The 18,912-nt window shown below is 41.2% G+C and overlaps 1 protein-coding gene across 4 annotated transcripts; it reads right to left on the reverse strand.

Moving 5' to 3' along the window:
- Positions 1-7,470: 7,470 nt before the first annotated feature.
- LOC125274249 (amelogenin-like) lies at positions 7,471-16,104 on the reverse strand. Of its 4 annotated transcripts, none has more exons than XR_007186221.1 (4): positions 15,462-16,104; positions 14,736-14,878; positions 14,228-14,355; positions 12,780-13,096 (listed from the first exon to the last, which is right to left on the reverse strand). XR_007186221.1 is itself a non-coding variant. In XM_048200457.1 (3 exons), the coding sequence occupies exons 2-3, from the start codon at positions 12,970-12,972 to the stop codon at positions 8,234-8,236; spliced, it is 738 nt and encodes a 245-aa protein (XP_048056414.1). In that variant the 5' UTR covers positions 12,973-13,096; positions 13,335-13,493; the 3' UTR covers positions 7,471-8,233. The 4 variants fall into 4 exon arrangements, 1 of the variants encoding a protein (XP_048056414.1); XR_007186222.1 differs by having other exon boundaries at positions 14,736-14,985; positions 15,462-15,482; XM_048200457.1 differs by lacking the exons at positions 14,228-14,355; positions 14,736-14,878; positions 15,462-16,104 and adding exons at positions 7,471-8,941; positions 13,335-13,493 and having other exon boundaries at positions 12,943-13,096.
- Between the last annotated feature and the right edge of the window lie 2,808 nt (positions 16,105-18,912).

An 18,912-nucleotide genomic window follows, 5' to 3' on the forward strand; every position in this document is an offset into this window, starting at 1 on the left:
CTCCTTAGTGCTGAGTACATGAAGTACGGCCACCGTCCAGTGCACTTGGGGCTCCGGAAAGGACTAGAAACTCTTCCCGTTGTTTCTTCTCCTTTCGACCTCAAGGCATCTGGTCTTTCTCTGTTAGTCTAGAGATTAGGTCATCACTTGAACCAGTGACACCTGCTTAACCATATCTCCTAGCAAGACTAAATGGGTAAAAAACCTCTTTCCTTCCTTTCCCTTTTCTTATTTCATTTTTTTTCTCTCTCTCTCTCTACCAGTTTGTTCTATTCATTTACCTTATGGTGATAATTTCTGGAAAGGAATCATCTGTACTCTGAGTAATAGTTTAATGACGTGTACCAGCCCCGTCATCAGTCAACACAGCTTACAGCTGTCATCCAAGATAGTTAAACACCTTAGTCTCATGCTGGCTTCCCCCACTTCAGCTAGCCACTTCCTATATGGCCCACATAGCTGTACGAACTTGCATTTGCCTGTGCTATCTCTTTCTCTCATGTCCCCATAAGTGTGCCTGTCTGCCCAGTACATCCAGCCCTGCCATCCAGGACCCCCTGGAGACCCAGCGGAACAATGTGATGGTTGCCCTTCAGCTAAAGCAGTCAACAACCTGCAACAGCAGAGTAAGGGACAGCGAGATCGGCAGCACCAGCAGACACTTGACACCTGACCTGAGCCAAAAGGAGCTTCAATTTCTCTTTAGCCCATGCTCATACGGGCTTCCAACAGGAGGTAATTGAACGAACGTTGCAAGTCACTGAGTTCCACAGAGAACCAACCCACTCAGCATGAGAAGGCACAGGACAGATGCAAGAACCATGACAGAGCAGAGCAATTGAGGGAGGTCACCAGTCTTCAGGAGGCTCTGACAGCTGTTGAACTTCGCCAGTCAAAGAACGTAAAGAACTGTTTGTATTTAAAGAGACACTAAAGCGCATGCAGAGCTGAAACCCAAACACTGACTCGGCAATGCACCAGTGTGGGAGACGAACTTGTGGTGGTCCAAAAAGAACTGAAACAGTCCTACCAACTGCAAATGGACCACACCAAGCACCAGCTCCCCCAGCCTTATACAAAGGGGGGGAGGGGCCAGAGCCTGCAGCTTAGGAGACCACAGCACCAATGCCAACATAATAGACATTCCCTTTTGTTCCAAAGTCCCTGACTGGTGTGATCCACCAAGACAGGCTCTCTGTTCCAGATCACACCCCACCAGATTCACTATGAGTTTTGACTTAACAGCCAGAAAAACTCCAATTAGACTATCAGCAGCTGAAGCCAGTCTGCATAAAGGATTTCTCAGACCCAGAAGCCTGAATGCAGATTGAGTGCTGCCCCCGACACCAAGCAGGGCAGATCTGAAAGTCCCAAGGTTACTGCCACCGACTCAGACAAACCTGGAATGAATGGAGGACACCAACAGGACCTTTGCCTCCTACAACAGCTAGTCACCCCTTTGGACAGCACCACCTGCCCTCACACAGTGCCACTCATGTGACCTGACACAGAAGGCCTGTAACACACAAGGCCCCTCAGCAGGGGGTTCTCAAGACCCCAATGACTTTGAACTGCCAACGCAGTGCTTTACCCATAGCTTCTACAAAGGTTCCTAGGCAACATAGGGCATAAAGCTTTTAAAGTAGATGAAAATGTGTGTTCGCAGAAATGCAGGAGTCTACAGTAGGAGTGGAAGGAAACCTTTTGTGAATGTGTAAATCTCAAATGCTCATGACTATCCACGACGAGCTATTTTGAAATATGACACTAGATTGAGCCGGTTAAGCCAGCATGGCCTAACGCCACTCGCTTAAACCATCGTCCAACTAAAAGTGTGTTTAATAATTGATAATTCCGACATGACGTTTGACAACGTTTGATTCGCATGTAGATCGATGGTGCTGGCTTGTTAGATGCAGATAAAACTATAGCTTGAAGTGACACCTCTGCCGTAACAGAAAGAGTCTTAAGACATTTTAGCATATGTTCAAAAGGTATCAGTGTAAAGTTAATCTGATTTTAGCGAAGAAATCCTAATCTCAGTATTAGAGCGTAAGCCTGTGTTGACGAAGGAATCTCAACTCAGCGGCATGTAAACTGTACCAGAATTGATTATTCTGCTTTGGTTGGAGAAATACCAATTGCAGTATTGCTTAACCTGTTTCTGATGAATGAATCTCAGTACAGCGTTATATAAATGTAGATTTGGGTAATGCTCCCCTTTTATAGTTAAGATTGATGTCATTCATCTAAACTTTGGCTGCATCTACAAGCATAGCTACCTCTTGACCAAAACTGTGTTTCACTCGCTGAAAGGAATATCAGTATACCTGCACAAGACGGACTTAACTATATATGCTTAAACAAGCTTTGACTTACAGCAAACTGTGTAATGACCCTTTAAACAAGTACAAGACGTTGTTTAAAGTAGAGAGATGAGTTTACATGAGTAAAATTTGCAAATGCCAAAAATATTTGCATTTTACTGAATGTAATATCAAGTTTTTGAAAATCTGAAAGTATAAGCGTCACATTTTAACTCTGTACGTAACTAGTTTGAAATGAGCAGACAGTCTTCATGAACTGTTTGAATTGCTGTGGTGTGCATTGGTTCCCATGACAACGACTTGTCACAGGAAGTGCTAACTCATCACCTTGTGATGCCATGGTGTAAACAAACCAGGCTAGGTGGCTAAGCTAACCCCACCTAGCAACCCTTCCGCTCAGGCTAAGCTAACTAATAGCTTCTACAGTTAGCGGTTAGCATCATTTATGTGAAGCCTTTAACTACAGCTTGTGTGTGTGCAATGTGAACTGATCTAAACCCATTCTGCTGTTTTAGTCACTTCTTTAAATCTTTTTATTGATTTTAATTATAATAGCAGTCAGCTATTAATTTTTACTAGTATTATTTCTTTCATCTTTGTGATTTACTTACATCTTCCCTTTTTTCTTGTGTGGTTTAATTTCCCAATATAACCACAAGCAACTAGACATACTCTCCTTCTTGATTTTGTTTATTTACAACAGTTGCTTCAATTTTATGAGCCAGCTACAAAGTAATCTGAACAATTACTAGGGCATAATTTTGAGCACCACTAATAAGCAGAATCAAAGCAAAGCCTTCTGCTTGACACCTTATCAGCTAATTTCCTGAAATCCTCTAAAGCTACAGAAGGAGAAGGATTAATTCAGACAGACCCAGGCACCAGACCTACCACAGGGAGAAGCCATGGATGGAAACATCCTCTTCCTGCAGACACCGCATGATCTCCAACAGCAGGTAGCACAAGGGCGACCGGACATGCCTGCATCGAACCTGTAGGAGCTTCTAACGCTAGTAAGGAGCCCCTTGAACAGTACTTACTTGAGAAGTACTCAGAAGCACAAGCTTCTGGCCACTCACACAAGACCACTCAGACCTGCTCAAGTCGGCGCTGCCACAAGAGCAGAGGGACACAGCAAACTTCAGACTCCTTCGGACTGAGAGCAGAGGTAACAAACGCTTCTGTCATCAACCCTGGGTCAGTCTGAAACACTCTTCACACTACAACTCCCATAACCTCTTCCTGCAACCACCTGCTTCACGGGTGTCCGAATGACAGATGACACTGTCATGGCACCTGCTACCTCGACACCTGCTGAGCAAGCTCAAAGAGCTGATCCTCGCCACCAGCAAACCTCTTGCCCCACTAACTGACTTTAGAATGACAGGTGACACACTGTCAAGGCACTGGATGCTTTGATTCCTGCAGCACCAGCTCAGAGACCTGAGCTTACAGACTGTCTGCATCAACCGCCATGAAACGACCACCACTCCAGGAGACACACACAACCAGGGCCCATCACAGCCTTCCAGCCTTGTGTGCCAGTGATGTGTCTGATCTTCCGGCACCGTCAACGTCGCTCACTGTTGTCATAAGAGAGACAACAACGAGCGAAAGGGGGGGAATTATGTAATGACTGAGGCAAATCAGACAATTATTGGTTAGTTAACCAATAGTTTTAAGCTCACTCTGGAGTCTGTCCCCATCCCCCGGGAAGTTTTCAGTTACAAGTTTATTGCGCTGAGGAATGTGGTTGCCGCATGGAGAACAGAGTAGAGACACAGAATATCTGCATCTTCCCTGCATTTTCCACACAGAACACAGACTCTATGGCATTAATGTATAGACAGACTGTGCTATAAATGAATCCTTCTCAGGAAATGGTATCCATTATTACTGATGTTGTATTGTACTCATTGTATTTACATGTTTGATGATTGTTAAATGTTATGACCTGCACGTAACTTCAATCATGCCATGTTTAGTGTCTATACGTTCGTAGCGGGAAGATTTAAATGCTCGTGTATGCGGTACATCCATACCTGTGCAACACATTAGTATTAAAAGAATATTTAATAGTTCTGATTCAAGAACTCAGCTTGTTAATCTTTCTGGGTCGTAAAAGCCCTGACAGGAGGAGTGTTGCCACCCAGAATTACAACATCTTCATCTTCAACAACTGAGAGGTGTGACTTTGACCAGAGGTTAAAAACCAGCGAACAGTGCCACTCCCTCTCTTCTTCCTTGCTTCTGGACGACCGAACAAATCTCCTTGCGGCCGGCCTCTCTAGGCCCGGCCGCAAGGCTGATAGGCCCCTGGCCTACAACACCCAGCCATGTGCTCATCACCCAACAGACTGGCAACAACTTCAGATGATAACTTCAAGAGTTATCCTCAACCTGCAGATCCGGCGCTCTTCAGCCTAAAGGCATCTTGCAAGTATCGTACATTTTAATGCTAAACAGCGATTTAGTATTGATTTGTAAAGTCTTACCTTTGCTATTGCCAAAAGAAACTGATGAGTCCTTTCCAGATTGCCTTTGACATTTCATGTAGCTCTAGTAACAGCATCTCTTCCGGTTCAACACTATCATTACTCATTCTGACTTGCGTGTGTGTGTGTGTGTGTGTGTGTGTGTGTGTGTGTGTGTGTGACCCTTTATGTATGTTATGTTATGTGTTTGTTAGTTTAGTTATGTGTTTGTGAGTTAGTTAATAAAGACTGTACACAATACACGTTTGGTTCTGACTCCGTCTGCTAATGAATTGCCTCTTAAGTGATAGATCCGGACTACGTGCTCTGAGTAGTACAGTACAATAAGAAATATTATTTTTCCATAACTTGGAAATTGACATTTCTTAGAATTAATAAACAATCAACACTGAGCGTTCACTGGACGAACAGGTTAACTGATTGTAATGTTAATTTTAATGTAGCTACGTCCAGTTAATCTGATTAACGGATTTGCATATTCATAATTAATCATAATTAATAATCATAATGAGTTATGAATAATTATTAATATTTCCCCTTTGAGTTAATTTTCGCTACACAGCGGTAGAGTTACTCACGGGACACTGCACTTATTCGCAATCACAAAAGTTCTTTATTTGCATGTGCTTTAAAGCCCTGCCAGTTAAACCTGTCGTTCGTGTGCTGTTCTGAGATGCGCTTTTTCTGACCCTATACACCCGAAGCCTGTACACACACTTAAGCCTGTCAAACAGCACCTGACTATGGACTTCATCTTTCGCGTCTGATTGCGCTATAATACTGTCAAATACACAAAAGGTTTACATAAACACAGTTGGTTATGTCTGAAGTGAGTTGAGAAAATCCAGCGCGTGCAGGTCTTAAAGTGACAGCATCCTAATAATTAGTATGTGGACCCTTGTCCTTAAAGGGATAGTTCACCCAAAAATTAAAATCCTGTCATCACATACTCACTTTCAAGTTGTTTTGAACCTGAATGAGTTTCTTTCTTCTGTTGAACACAAAAGAAAATATTTTGAAGAATGTGGGTAACCTAACAGTTGCTGGTCCCCATTAATTTCAATAGTAGGAAAAAAATATATAATGTGGAAATCACTGGGGACCATCAACTGTTTGGTTACCCACATTCTTCAAAATAGTTTATTTTGTGTTAATCAGAGGAAATAATTATTGTGTCAGCAATATATGCAATACAATTTTAAAATATGTATCATGCACATTAAAAATATTAATCAGCTCTACTTTACTTCATGTAAATAAGAGGCTGCAGTAACTTATTTCCGCTAATTTCTATATTTTTAAAATAACATCTATCATTTTGAGATAAAATGCAAGATAGAAAACCAGATGGACAAATCTCCATCTGAATGCATGAGTTGCACTGAGATGCAATGCAAATTGTTAGAACCATGGATTTTAATGAAATCATTAAGGATTTCTGCTCTGTTAAAGTTAGAAAAAAGACTATTTAATAGTAAGACCCTATTTATAGTGATAGTTCACCCAAAAAACACTTACTCACCCTCATGATGTTCCAAACATGTATGAGTTTCTTTTTTTGTGTTAAACACAAAAGAAGATATTTTAAAGAAGGTTGGTAACCAGACAGTTGATGGCACCCACTGACTTTTTCCTACTATGGAAGTCAATGGGTGCCATCAACTGTCTGGTTACCAACATGTAACATGTAAGTAATGACAATTTTCATTTTTGGGTGAACTATCTCTTTAAAGCATTCATGGTAAAGTAATCATTGAGGAAGTATGACTGAAGTATGACAAATGTTTTTGCTGCTTTTGGCAACCTGTTTGTTTGAGTTCATATCTGGAGTTAATGCATTTGTTTTTAATGTGTTAAATAGCATGGAATATTTAGTGTGCTTGTGCTTATATAAAATAATTTGATAAAATGAGATTTGTAAAAATATAAAAATAACAATTTAAAAAAAAATCTCGTGGTACAAGACACTGTGTGGCATGGTAATCAGATGAAAGGGGGCCCTTGGTGTTGCTATAGCCCCAGGGCCCAATGTGTTCTTAATCCGGGCCTGATCGGAACATCTCTACTTGAGGGTGAGTAAATCATGGGATAATTTTCATTTTTGGGTGAACTATCCCTTTAACACAGTAATCTGAACACTTTGTAATTGTCCTAAACAAATTGTATGTTTTCGTTCATTTCACACAAATTGGAAATACATGTGAATAATTTTCTCAAAAACATTCAACCAAAATTTTAAAAAATAATCAGGAAAAAAAAAAAAAAAAAAACAGCTTTTTTTTATTGGCTTTACACAATTCACAGACATTCATGTACCATTTTTCCAAATGCAATAAACAAAACTCTGGAATTTAACAAAGCAGTTATTTTAGGGCCAACTGAAAACATACCAAGTGCATTTGATGATATGGCAAATTCCAGAGTTTTGTTTATTGCATTTGGACAAATTGTACATAAATGTCTGAATTGTGTATAACCAATATAGCCAATTTTTCCTGATTTATTAAAATTTTGGTTGAATGGATTAACTATTATGAAAACATTTGAGAACATTGTGCATAGTGTTTTGAGAAAATGATTCAAATGATTTCCAATTTGTGTGAAATGAATGAAAACATACTGTCACGGGTGCACACAGAAACAAGATGTTAGGATCCAAGCACAGCATTTATTTGGTAATCCACAGGCGTACATCACAAAACAGGCAAGGGTCAAACTCCACAGCACAGTCCACATCAAACCAGAGACACAAAAGTGCACGTCACAAATTATAACGAACCACAAACAAAAGGTAGAAACAACTGAGACTAAATAGACAGAAACTAATGAGCAAACACAAAACAGCTGGGTGCAATGAAACAAGGATAATGAGTCCAGGAGGTGAATTATGGGCAATGTAGTCTGAGGTGAACAATAGTCCTTGTTGGAATGCCCTCTGGTGGCTAAACAGGGTACTCCAACTCATGATCATGACAGTACCCCCTCCTTACAGAGCGGCTACCAGACGCTCCATGAAACAAAAACAAAACTCTCAGGAGGGAGGTGGACTGGAGGAGGACCAGGGGGAGTGACGGTGACCACGGGGGCTCTAAGAAGGTCGGGGTCCTGGCTGAATGCCAGGGTGGCGCTGGAAGAACTGACCAGGCGGGTTCCGGCAGGTCTGGAGTCCTGGCCGATTGCCAGGGCGGCTCTGGAGGAACTGACCAGGCAGGTTTCAATGGTTCAAACGGCCTAGGCGGCGGCGGCAGGGCTGGCCAAGGGTGCTCTGTGGCCGTATCAGGGAGAGTGGACAGCTCGGTGACGGCCTCCGTGGCCGTATCAGGGGGCTGGGGCTGCTCTAGGACGGCAGCGGGCTCAGGCTGGGGCTGCTCTGGGACGGCAGCGGGCTCAGGCTGGCAGACTGGTCCAGAGTCAAAAACACCAGAGTGCCTCCTCCAGGCATGCAAGACCACCAAAACATAAAAAGTGAAGACAGCCCTCTTGGCCATCGCGGGGCTGGAGCGGACTCACTGGCTGGAGCGGACTCACTGGCTGGAGCGGACTCACTGGCTGGAGCGGACTCACTGGCTGGAGCGGACTCACTGGCTGGAGCGGACTCACTGGCTGGAGCGGACTCACTGGCTGGAGCGGACTCACTGGCTGGAGCGGACTCTGGGGAGGCCTCCAGGCCTTGAGGGATGACTGAAGCCTTCCTCCTCCTTTTACGTGAGTGAGGCGGTGACTCCGTGCCAACCTCCTCTGTGGATTCGGGAGTGAACTCGCGGGCTGGAGCGGAACCACAGAAGACTGATGGGCTGGAGGGGGTGCTGGAGGTAATTGAACCTGCCCAATCTTACACAGATACAGGTAACTAGAGAAATTCCAGAAACTTAGATTTCCCACAAACTCCATCTCCCACTGCGGCAGGGGGTCATCAAGACATTGGTTAAACAAGTCCCTGAGGACCAAATCAGGGAGATTAAATTTCTCAGCCCGCGACCAAAATTGTTGAGTGAACCTCCGCACCTCCATGCCCCTCTGCCGAAGCTCAACCAAATCTTGGGGACTGCTCCAACTTCCCCGTGTGCTGGTCGGTGGCCGGACTCTCCTGCTGCTCGATCCTTGCATTGGTGGTTCGTTCTGTCACGGGTGCACACAGAAACAAGATGTTAGGATCCAAGCGCAGCATTTATTTGGTAATTCACAGGCATATATCACAAAACAGGCAAGGGTCAAACTCCACAGCCCAGTCTACATCAAACAGAAAACCAGAGACACAAAAGTGCACGTCACAAATTATAACGAACCACAAACAAAGGTAGAAACAACTGAGACTAAATAGACAAAAACTAATGAGCAAACACAAAACAGCTGGGTGCAATGAAACAAGGATAATGAGTCCAGGAGGTGAATTATGGGCAATGTAGTCTGAGGTGAACAATAGTCCTTGTTGGAGTGCCCTCTGGTGGCTAAACAGGGCACTCCAACTCATGATCATGACACATACAATCTGTTTAGGACAATTACAAAGTGTTCAGATCGCTGTATTAAAGGGATAGTTCACCCAAAAATGAAAATTATCCCATGATTTACTCACCCTCAAGCCAAAACTTTATAAATTAAAATAACTAGCTTCCGGCAGATGACCGTACACAGAATGCGCAAGTCGACTTGTGCCAAATGAGTAATCCTCTGATGCAATGTATGACGCAGGATGTAGGAGTATTGTAAGCTTAGACGGCTTTCGCGGTTCAAACAAATAAGGCTGTGCAACAAATTTAAGCTCCTCTTCTCTTATATCGAAATCCTTCAAAATTTCTCTTGAAAAATTATCGTTTTAGACTTATAATCCGTGACCGGTGATTTGTTTTGCTCTATCCTCTGCGTTCGTCATTACGTTGTGTGTCAGGTCAAAGGATACTCTTCCGTCACAAATCGACTTGCGCATTCTGCGTGCGGTTGTCCACCAGAAGCTAGCTAGTTTCCACCGGAAGTTAGTTAGTTGTAGAGTTGCGTGTTGTCCACGTAACAGTGATAAGACACTCCAAATTGACTCATAATAGAACCCAAGGGTAGCATATACAGTGTGAACAGTAGTGGTGCCAAAATTGATCCTTGGGGCACACCACAAGTGAGGGGAGCCACTGAGGATGAATGAACACCTAAGCTAACAGAAAAACTTCTATCGGACAGGAAAGATTGGAACCATTGGAGTACTGTACCTATGATACCAATCGAACGTACCAGTCAAGATAGGGCTGGACAATAATTCAATATCAATATATATTGCGATATAATTTTTTTTGATAACGGTGATATGATTTTTAAACACATTTCCGGTATTTCGATATATACATTACAGCATTTCTCAGGCGCAGCCGTTAGAAAGAGCAGAACGCGATTGGCTATTTGCGTGATGACGTACACCACAGAGACATGCAGCCACCAGCCAGTGCTCAGCAGTTGTACGCTAAGATCAAACGCGAACGCGGCAAGTTTTACAAAATGAGTACACCTGATGCAAATGCGAGGGAACAAGCTTCCACAACTTGATGAAATTATGTGTGCATAATTACACCGTGCTGGTTAATGTTTGATGCAGGAGAATGTGTGAAATAAAAACTTTAAACATGGATACTTTATTCTGTATGAGCTATGTGTCACGTTGCTAGTGTTATTAAACTCATCGCAGAGCTCCGCGCTGAAACCGAGCATATGCGCGCTCCGCCTGTATATTTTTCATTGTGTTTCAAACTCCAGTTCAAACCGCATCGCGAGCAAAATACAAACAACGCACATGCTGCTGTGCTGAGTAAAACGGCCTACGGCTCGCATGTTTGAACGCAGCTAGAGCAGGCAAAGGTGAATGAGCAGCACTTTTGTGATATTTGAATTCTCCGCTGTAATGCAATCTCATGCAAACATATTTTCCATTTGTGCTGGTACATTACAGCAAAACAATCCACTTCCGAGAGAAGTGATGCTTCCTCATGCATAATACCGCAATTATAATCTTATGCATACTACAGCGCAGTGATTGGATTAAATGAGCTTTATGTCATGAATATATATGTCGAGATTCGCTCGAAACGGTCAACGTCAGCATGCTTGACCATGCTCATACTTGGGCCGAAAGTACACGATTACGTTTCAAACAGGAAGACAGAAATCGCTCTGAAAATGCAAAAATAACTATTTTTCACTTTCACTTTTCACCTTTAGTGTTTTCAATGATGTGCAGTCTATACATATCTGTTTACATCTCAAAAAAAGTGTTTTGGGGTTTCATGACCCTTTCAGAATAATAAAATCAGCCTACGTTATGGTTTAATGTTAAAGATATTAATATTACTAAAGTGAGTGAGTCTTATGTTTATTTTTATGTTTGTATGAAGGCTAAATGCAAATAAAAGCTGAACAAATTTATTTGTACTGTTTTTATTTCTAAAATATTATATAGTTTTATAGGAAGAGATTTCATAGATTTGGCAAATTCATTTTTCAGACATTTGTAGGTAGACATCCGTTGTGGCCGTTCTTGGCAGTTTTTCTGAGGCTATTATATAGTTCATATCGATATCGGAATTATATCGTATCGACCGAAATTAAGAATTATATCGTGATATAAATTTTGGCCATATCGTCCAGCCCGAAGTCGAGATAGAAAGATCCTGTGGTCCACAAAGTCAAATGCCAAGCTCAAGTCTAGGAGCACTAAAGCCATAATGTCACCAGCATCTGTGGTTATAAAAATATTATTAAATACTTTTAAAAAAGCAGACTCAGTGCTGTGGAGAGTTTTAAAGCCAGAATGAAAAATGTCAGAAATAGAGAGTGTACAGGTAATTCTGCAATTGAATAAAAACAGCTTTTTCTAGGATTTTAGAAACAATAGACTGGAAATGGGTCTGTAATTTGCATATACTGCAGAGTCCAGAGAGGGATTTTTGAGGATAGGAGTCACCTTGGCTGATTTAAAACAGGCAGACAGTCCCAGTCATTAGACCTGTAGTCTCAAACTAAATTTAGCACAGCTCTGCAGAGTTTTGCTCCAACCCTAATCAAACACACCTGATCCAGCTAATCAAGGTTTTCAGGATAACTAGAAACTTCCAAGCAGGTGTGAGTTGGAGCTGGTTGGAGCTAAACTGTGCAGAGCTGTGGCCCTCCAGGAATTTAGTTTGAGACCACTGCATTAGACAATTATTAATTACATGTAGAATGTCTGGGTGATGAAGAATTGTTTTATAAAACGGGTGGGAAGAGTGTCATAGGGAGAAAATATAGGTTTTAGTTTTAAAGTAATTTCTCTACATGTCTGAAGAGAAACTGGTTCAGATTCACTCCACTGTGAACAGGAAAAAGTGGGATTAAATACAGGTTGAGTTGGGGTGAAAACATCTCGGGTTATGACTGTAACCCTCCCATATGAAAAAAAAAAACCTGTGTGTTTTATATACAGCAACCATATATATTCTTTACTCAAATCAGCCAGAATTTCCTTATGTGTTTCATATAAGTCCAATACATGATGTCATATACAAAATCAGACCGATTATGGCCATTTTCATACTAAAAAGCACACATAAAACTTATATGGGATTTTTAGGTCATATATGAATACTGCAAAATTCTTATATGAGTTTTACATGACAACAGTATGTAATAGTATATGATTTTAGTAGAAAATGTGTATGAATATCAGTAAATTTCCTATACAAATCATTTAAAATTCTTGATTGAATCATATGCAAGTCATATAGGATTCATTTAAATTTTGCATTATTTGCTCACATGAATTTTATACAGATTATATATGTTTTTAATAGGTAAATTGTGTGTCTGTTCTTCAAACTTTATATGTTTCCACCTAATTCCTCATATCTCAACATATAATTATCTTTTATGATTTCAGTAAATATTACAATATCTCTGCATATACAAATCATACATGATTTCAGTCAATTACTAGCACAAATTTACATTAGAAATACTTTTATTTCAACACAATCAACAAGACAATCAAATTATACTCCACAAGAGTAATTTAAAATTACAATTTGATATCAAACTGAACTTTGCGAAGGCAAAACACACACACACACACACACACACACACTCCAACAACAACAACAAAATACCTTGAACACACTGTCACGGCTATCAATCATCAAAGACCATTAAGGTTTTCAGATGTTTTTGTGTATTCTTCCCTCTAATTTCAGTAAGTTTGGCATTAATTGCTGTACCAATGCTGGCAGGCACCACATGAGGACACTTTCTGCAACGTTGCTCCTGTGAGACAAACAAATAAAAGGCAAAACATTGCTAATGTTAGGAAGCAAAGTGGCCCACAGTCCATGACTACATATCAAGTTAGACAAATCAACAGCAGCATGTTTGGGGATCTGGACTTCCAAATGGAACCAGAAAGTTGTGAGTTTGACAGGAATTGCTACTATTGTGGCACGGAGCAAGAAACTTAGAAAGATTATTTCACTTTGAAATGAAAATTATCCCAAGCTTTACTCACCCTCAAGCCATCCTAGGTGTATATGACTTTCTTCTTTCTGATGAACACATTTGAAGAAATATTAATAGATATCCTGACACATCCAAGCTTTATAATGGCATGGCAGTGAAAGTGATCAACGAGTATAAGGCTGAAGAAAATGCCTCCATCCACATCCATCTATTATAAACGTACTCCACACAGCTCTGGGGGCCTAATAAAGGCCTTCTGAAGCGAAGCGATGCCTTTGTGTAAAAAAATATTCATATTTAAACAAGTTATGAAGTAAAATATCAAGCTTCCACCAGACCGCCATCCATATTCAAGTTACAAAGAAAGTGTAAAACTCTTGCAGTTCACAAAGCTTACACTATGTCCTACACCTTCCCTAATAAACTTACGGAAAAAACTATAACTGACGTGATGCCAATTTACACTTTTTTCGTAACTTGAATATGGATTGCGGTCTGGCGGAAGCTAAATATTTTACTGCATAACTTGTTAAATATTGTTACATTTTTAACACAAATGCATCGCTTCGATTCATAAGGCCTTTATTAAGCTCCCTGGAGCCGTGTGGAGTACGTTTATGATGGATAGAGGCACTTTCTTCAGCCTTATACTCATTGATCCCCTTCACTGCCATTATAAAGCTTAGATGCATCCGAATATTTATTAATATTTCTCAGATTGTGTTCATCAGAAAAAAGAAAGTCATATACACCTAGGACAGCTTGAGGGTGAATAAAGCTTGGGCTAATTTTCATTTGAAACTGAACTAATCCTTTAACCTAAACTTACTCCCACTGGATCACATTGAATATAGTAACAACAACAACAACAGCAACAGCAACAACAACAACAACAACAACAGGGTTTCAGCACTTCATTGACTAGATAAACTAGTACACTACCTGTTCTGTTGGAAGGGCTCTGTAATTACTCTGTGGCAAATCCTGTCCCATCTTCTAAGTTATGTGACTGATGCTGACAAACAGAGACTTCAGGGCCATCTTCACTTCATTTGACAGATTTGGTAGCTCTAGCAACAAAAATATAGCAAAATAAAATATGATAAAGCAATCTCTTACACCTATTTACTATGTGTACATATGGTCATCTAAGCTGATGAATTTAATGTTAATGATGCGTTTTACAAAGCCATCATGCTAGAGGTTGGAAAACTTTCAGGTTTCTTGTCATATACTTGATAATGCAATTAATTACCAATAATTATTAAATTCTTTGTCTTAACTTTACATAGCAAGTTGAATAATAATATTGAAACAATAGCAGTTTCAAAAAATTGAAAGTTTGAAGTGCAAAGACAGTAAAAACTACTAAAGTAATCCACCAAACAGTTTGATAGCTGGCTGCTGATTCACCACAACAGTAAAATATGTGTATGTGCATTTTTCTTACTTTTTTTGTTGTCATTTCTCAATTTTTCGTTTTCCTCCATTTTTTTCAGCCTCTTCTGAGTCTCTGTTGAGGTTGTGCTTGATACTCATCAACAGCCATTCATTTCTCTGTGGTTTGGGAATCACTGTCCTTTTCCTTTCGGTCTGTCAAGAAACAAGAAACAAGTGATGGAAATGATACGCATTCATTTTCTTAGATATTTGTCTTCTTACCTCAATAAATGTAAACAGATGAACATAAATGACTGTACCTGAAGGGGAGGGAGGCAGATCTCAAAGGAGATGTGTTAAGTGAAAGTTTTATATCGGTTTATTGACCAGAATAAACTATAATTATCACGTTCACACCCATGGAAAGAAAGTAAGGCCTTGCAAAACACAACAATTAACTTTTGATTCAGACATTTCCATAAATCATATGAATATCTCAAATTGACACAATCAAATTAAACATTAATAAGCAGTTATTAAACACACCGACACTAATATATAACTCTTTATCTCATTTCATGACACAATTATCACGTTTACTCGTGTTAGCTTTAGCCCATGTGCTAATCAGTTCAGCTCGCGCTTTGTGCACGCGGCCTACTCAAAACGGCTCAGAAATTAATCATTTTAGAAACTTCAACATGTCATTTACATTATATTCTTATTAATATCTGGAATTTCACTCCCTAAAGCAGAAGAGAATCATATCTTTATTCACACAAGGAAGATTACTCACAGTGCTTCAACACTCTGGGATCTGCTCCGTCTCTCTCTCTTCTCTGTCTCCGACGACATCGCTTTAGGCTGACGCGTCGACTTCAAAAGCTCCACTTTCAGTGCACTCATTCACATTTCCAGTTAGATCAATGGATTTTCTGGGGAAACTGTCTGGTCCGTCTGTGCTGATCTGCTCTGACTCGCTCTCATCTGCTCACGCTGAAAGCAGCGCCGGCGCGACAAGTGGGCGGGACTTATGAATGAGCCGCTACTATTGGCTCTTAGGGGTGTCTCTCATTGCAGCACGAATCAGTGATTGGATGAATCTCTTTTTCTTCTAGAATTTGTTTTCCTTTTCTTAGGTTACCCGGGTTACACATCAATTAATCTGGGCCAGAATCAGATCTGATTTCAACCTCTTTTTAAAGTCTTTAAAAGCTCAATGTTACCATAATTGTTACAGCCACACCAATTCATTTGAGTGCGTGTGTAAACTTCTTGCTGTTGCATAGTGCATATTCCTGCAGAGCGGCTGAATTCTTGATTTTCTTGATTATTTCCCATTTGTAAAAACTTGCTCTGTTTATAGTCACACTAGTGTGGGGTGGATGTATCTGTTTTGCACTCTTGATATTTTAGAGCGTGACCCCTTCATTGTTGTGCACTTTTTTCTGCACAGTGGTTTATTTGTAGTTTGTACCACCAAAACATTCTCAGAGTTTTTGTATGTTTTCGTATTTCCCATTAATTTCCTATGGCAGTCATTTTTAACCGCGAAGGAGCCAAGTGTGACTTTTTCTCCTGACCCTTTAACATATTTGAATCATGTCCATGATTTTTGTGTTCACATAGCTAATGCGACTAAAGTTACCAAGTGTCATCCCACGTTAAAATGTTAATCTAATTAATTAGTTTTGTAATTAAAATGTTAATTTTGTAATTAATATATGTAGGGCTCCACTTAGGACAAGATAAGAGCGAGGGCATGAGTGAAGTACAGCCTTATACTGATGCACTATGTTTTATACACATCTTAAGATCATAGGCCTATTAAATTTGCATTATTTTCCTATGTTTTTACATCATGAAAATCTGTAAGACTTTAGTTATATGTGGTACATATATGACATATAGGATTGAAAATACATAAATATTATGCAATTTGTATATGCGGTTTTTGCAGCATATATGTCCCTTATAATATTCTGTTGAAACATATAAGAATCACAGATGTTTTTAACAAAACTTTTCCATATGGGCTGGTTCCCTGAGAACAGGGAATGAGACACTGCGTCCTAGAATGCTTATGGCAAACGCCCTCGCGTGACTGGATATCTGAAGTAACTGTCAAATCACGACAATCCTACTGGCCAGCGACAGCCTATGACATCATACTGGTGCGACCAGGAAGTATATAAGGAGCACCCAGAGAACATGTCATCCGCTTTTCATCTGAAGGAACCGACAGCAGGCAGCCTGGAGGTATGGCCACGAGATGCAGTGTCTCGTTCCCTGTTCTCAGGGAACCAGGGTTACAGTCGTAACCCGAGACGTTCCCTTTCGAAAGGGAACTCGCACTGCAGGGGGGACACAGAGTCAACCCCTGGAGCCAGCAGGGAGGCTGACCTGGCCTACTTAAGGCCTAGTCTGGCCAACAACCTCTCTTTTCATGGAACAGAGTCTCTTAAATAAAGCCCAAAGGGCAGCCAAATGAGAGGGACTGCAAGAAGGCGGTAACCATCTCCTCACCGGATAAAGAGACGGGCATCCTAGGGAGCAGGACTCAGCAAAGTGCTTCCCAACCCTCAGATCGAGGGGAGTACTCTGCTGGATATTCTACATAGGGTCCTAAAGGGGACAACCTATAGCTCTACCAGAAGCTGGTCTGAGGGGAGTAAAAACACAAACTTCTTAATACCCCTAGACTGAACTCAGGGAGCAAGGTCTAGAAGGAAGACCAAAAGGGGTAGAAACTACAGCCTAACAAACACTGATCCTCCAGGGAGGCTGAAAGAAGCCTTCTACCTATGATCGGAGCTCGGGAGTGCAGAACTCTGAAAAATTACCCTCAATAGAGAGGAGTAGAGAGACACGACTGAGACGAGTAAGACCAAGCTAGGCAAGATAGCCGGGAGGCTCAAAAAAGAGCCTACAACCTGACAGACCCAGAGAGCCAGCATGGAAAAACTTTAGCCTTGATTAGAAGAGCTAAAAGCCTGACTTGTTACCCAGAACAAAGGGTAGTCTGTACAAGGACCAACATTCAGAGAAATGGGTCCACCCTAGGGCTAAAACCTACCAGAGGATCACCACAGAGGCACCCTGCTAAAGGCCAGTGCTAAGTAGCAGATCTAGAAATCTGGGGCTAACATCAAGGAGGCTCCAGAGGAGCCTAGCGACTTGATATCAGATTGCCTGGAGGATTGCCATCAAGGAGGCCCCAGAGGGCCAACTACTCAATGGCAGAAAAAGCAACTAAGGGTCATGCAAGCTTGGAATACTCGTTGGCATTGCCAACATGGACCATGTACTCAACATATCGCTTTTTACCCTAAGAATAAGGGGAGTAGAAATGTAACCGGGCTAATAAGGAGGCCTTAATGAGGCCTACAACCCTAGGAGAACACGTCCACAGGCCTAAGGCTAATGCAGAGGCTCCAAGGGAGCGTACTCAACCAACAAGAAAGAAGGGAGTATCTAATGTGCTCAACCTGAGCAGCACTGGTGTAAGGCATATTGGGGCATAGAGCCAAAAGCAAAGCGAACAGACCCGAGCTAAGGCTCAAGGGTGCAAACCTGAGCAAAAAAACATCTGAAAACAGAGTACTAAAGTACTAAAGAAGATTTTTTTGCATATTAAGTACAAAATTGTGCGAAAATAAAGCACTTTAAAGGATTAGTCCACTTTCAAATGAAATTTTCCTGATAATTTACTCACCCTCATGTCATCCAAGATGTCCATGACCTTCTTTCTTCTGTCGAAAAGAAATTAAGGTTTTTGATGAAAACATTCCAGGATTATTCTCCTTATAGTGGACTTCAATGGACTCCACTGTTGAAGGTCAAAATTACAGTTTCAGTGCAGCTTCAAAGGGCTTTAAATGATACCAGACTCGGTATAAAGGTCTAATCTAGTGAAACGATCTGTCATTTTCTAAAAAAATACAAATGTATATGCAAGTGCTTCCGCCTTCCATATTCTTCAAAACGCTCACAGGGTTGGCGCAACCTTCCCTATTCAACTTATGGAATGAACGCGGTGTCAGTTCTGTTTTTTGGGAAGAGGAGCACAGCTCAACCTAGACCAAAAATGAGGAGGCCAAAACTCGCCACAGAGAGGGAAGTTAGGAGGGCCTACTACTTGCATTTATTGCCCAATGCAGAGGACAGGCCCCGGCCGGAGACAACCCTTGATAAAGGATCACCGGCTGCTAGTCTTAAGGCTGGAGTGGCCTCTTCAACAGAAAAAG

Source organism: Megalobrama amblycephala, linkage group LG8, assembly GCF_018812025.1.
Source record: "Megalobrama amblycephala isolate DHTTF-2021 linkage group LG8, ASM1881202v1, whole genome shotgun sequence".
NCBI classification, from domain to species: Eukaryota; Metazoa; Chordata; class Actinopteri; order Cypriniformes; family Xenocyprididae; genus Megalobrama; species Megalobrama amblycephala.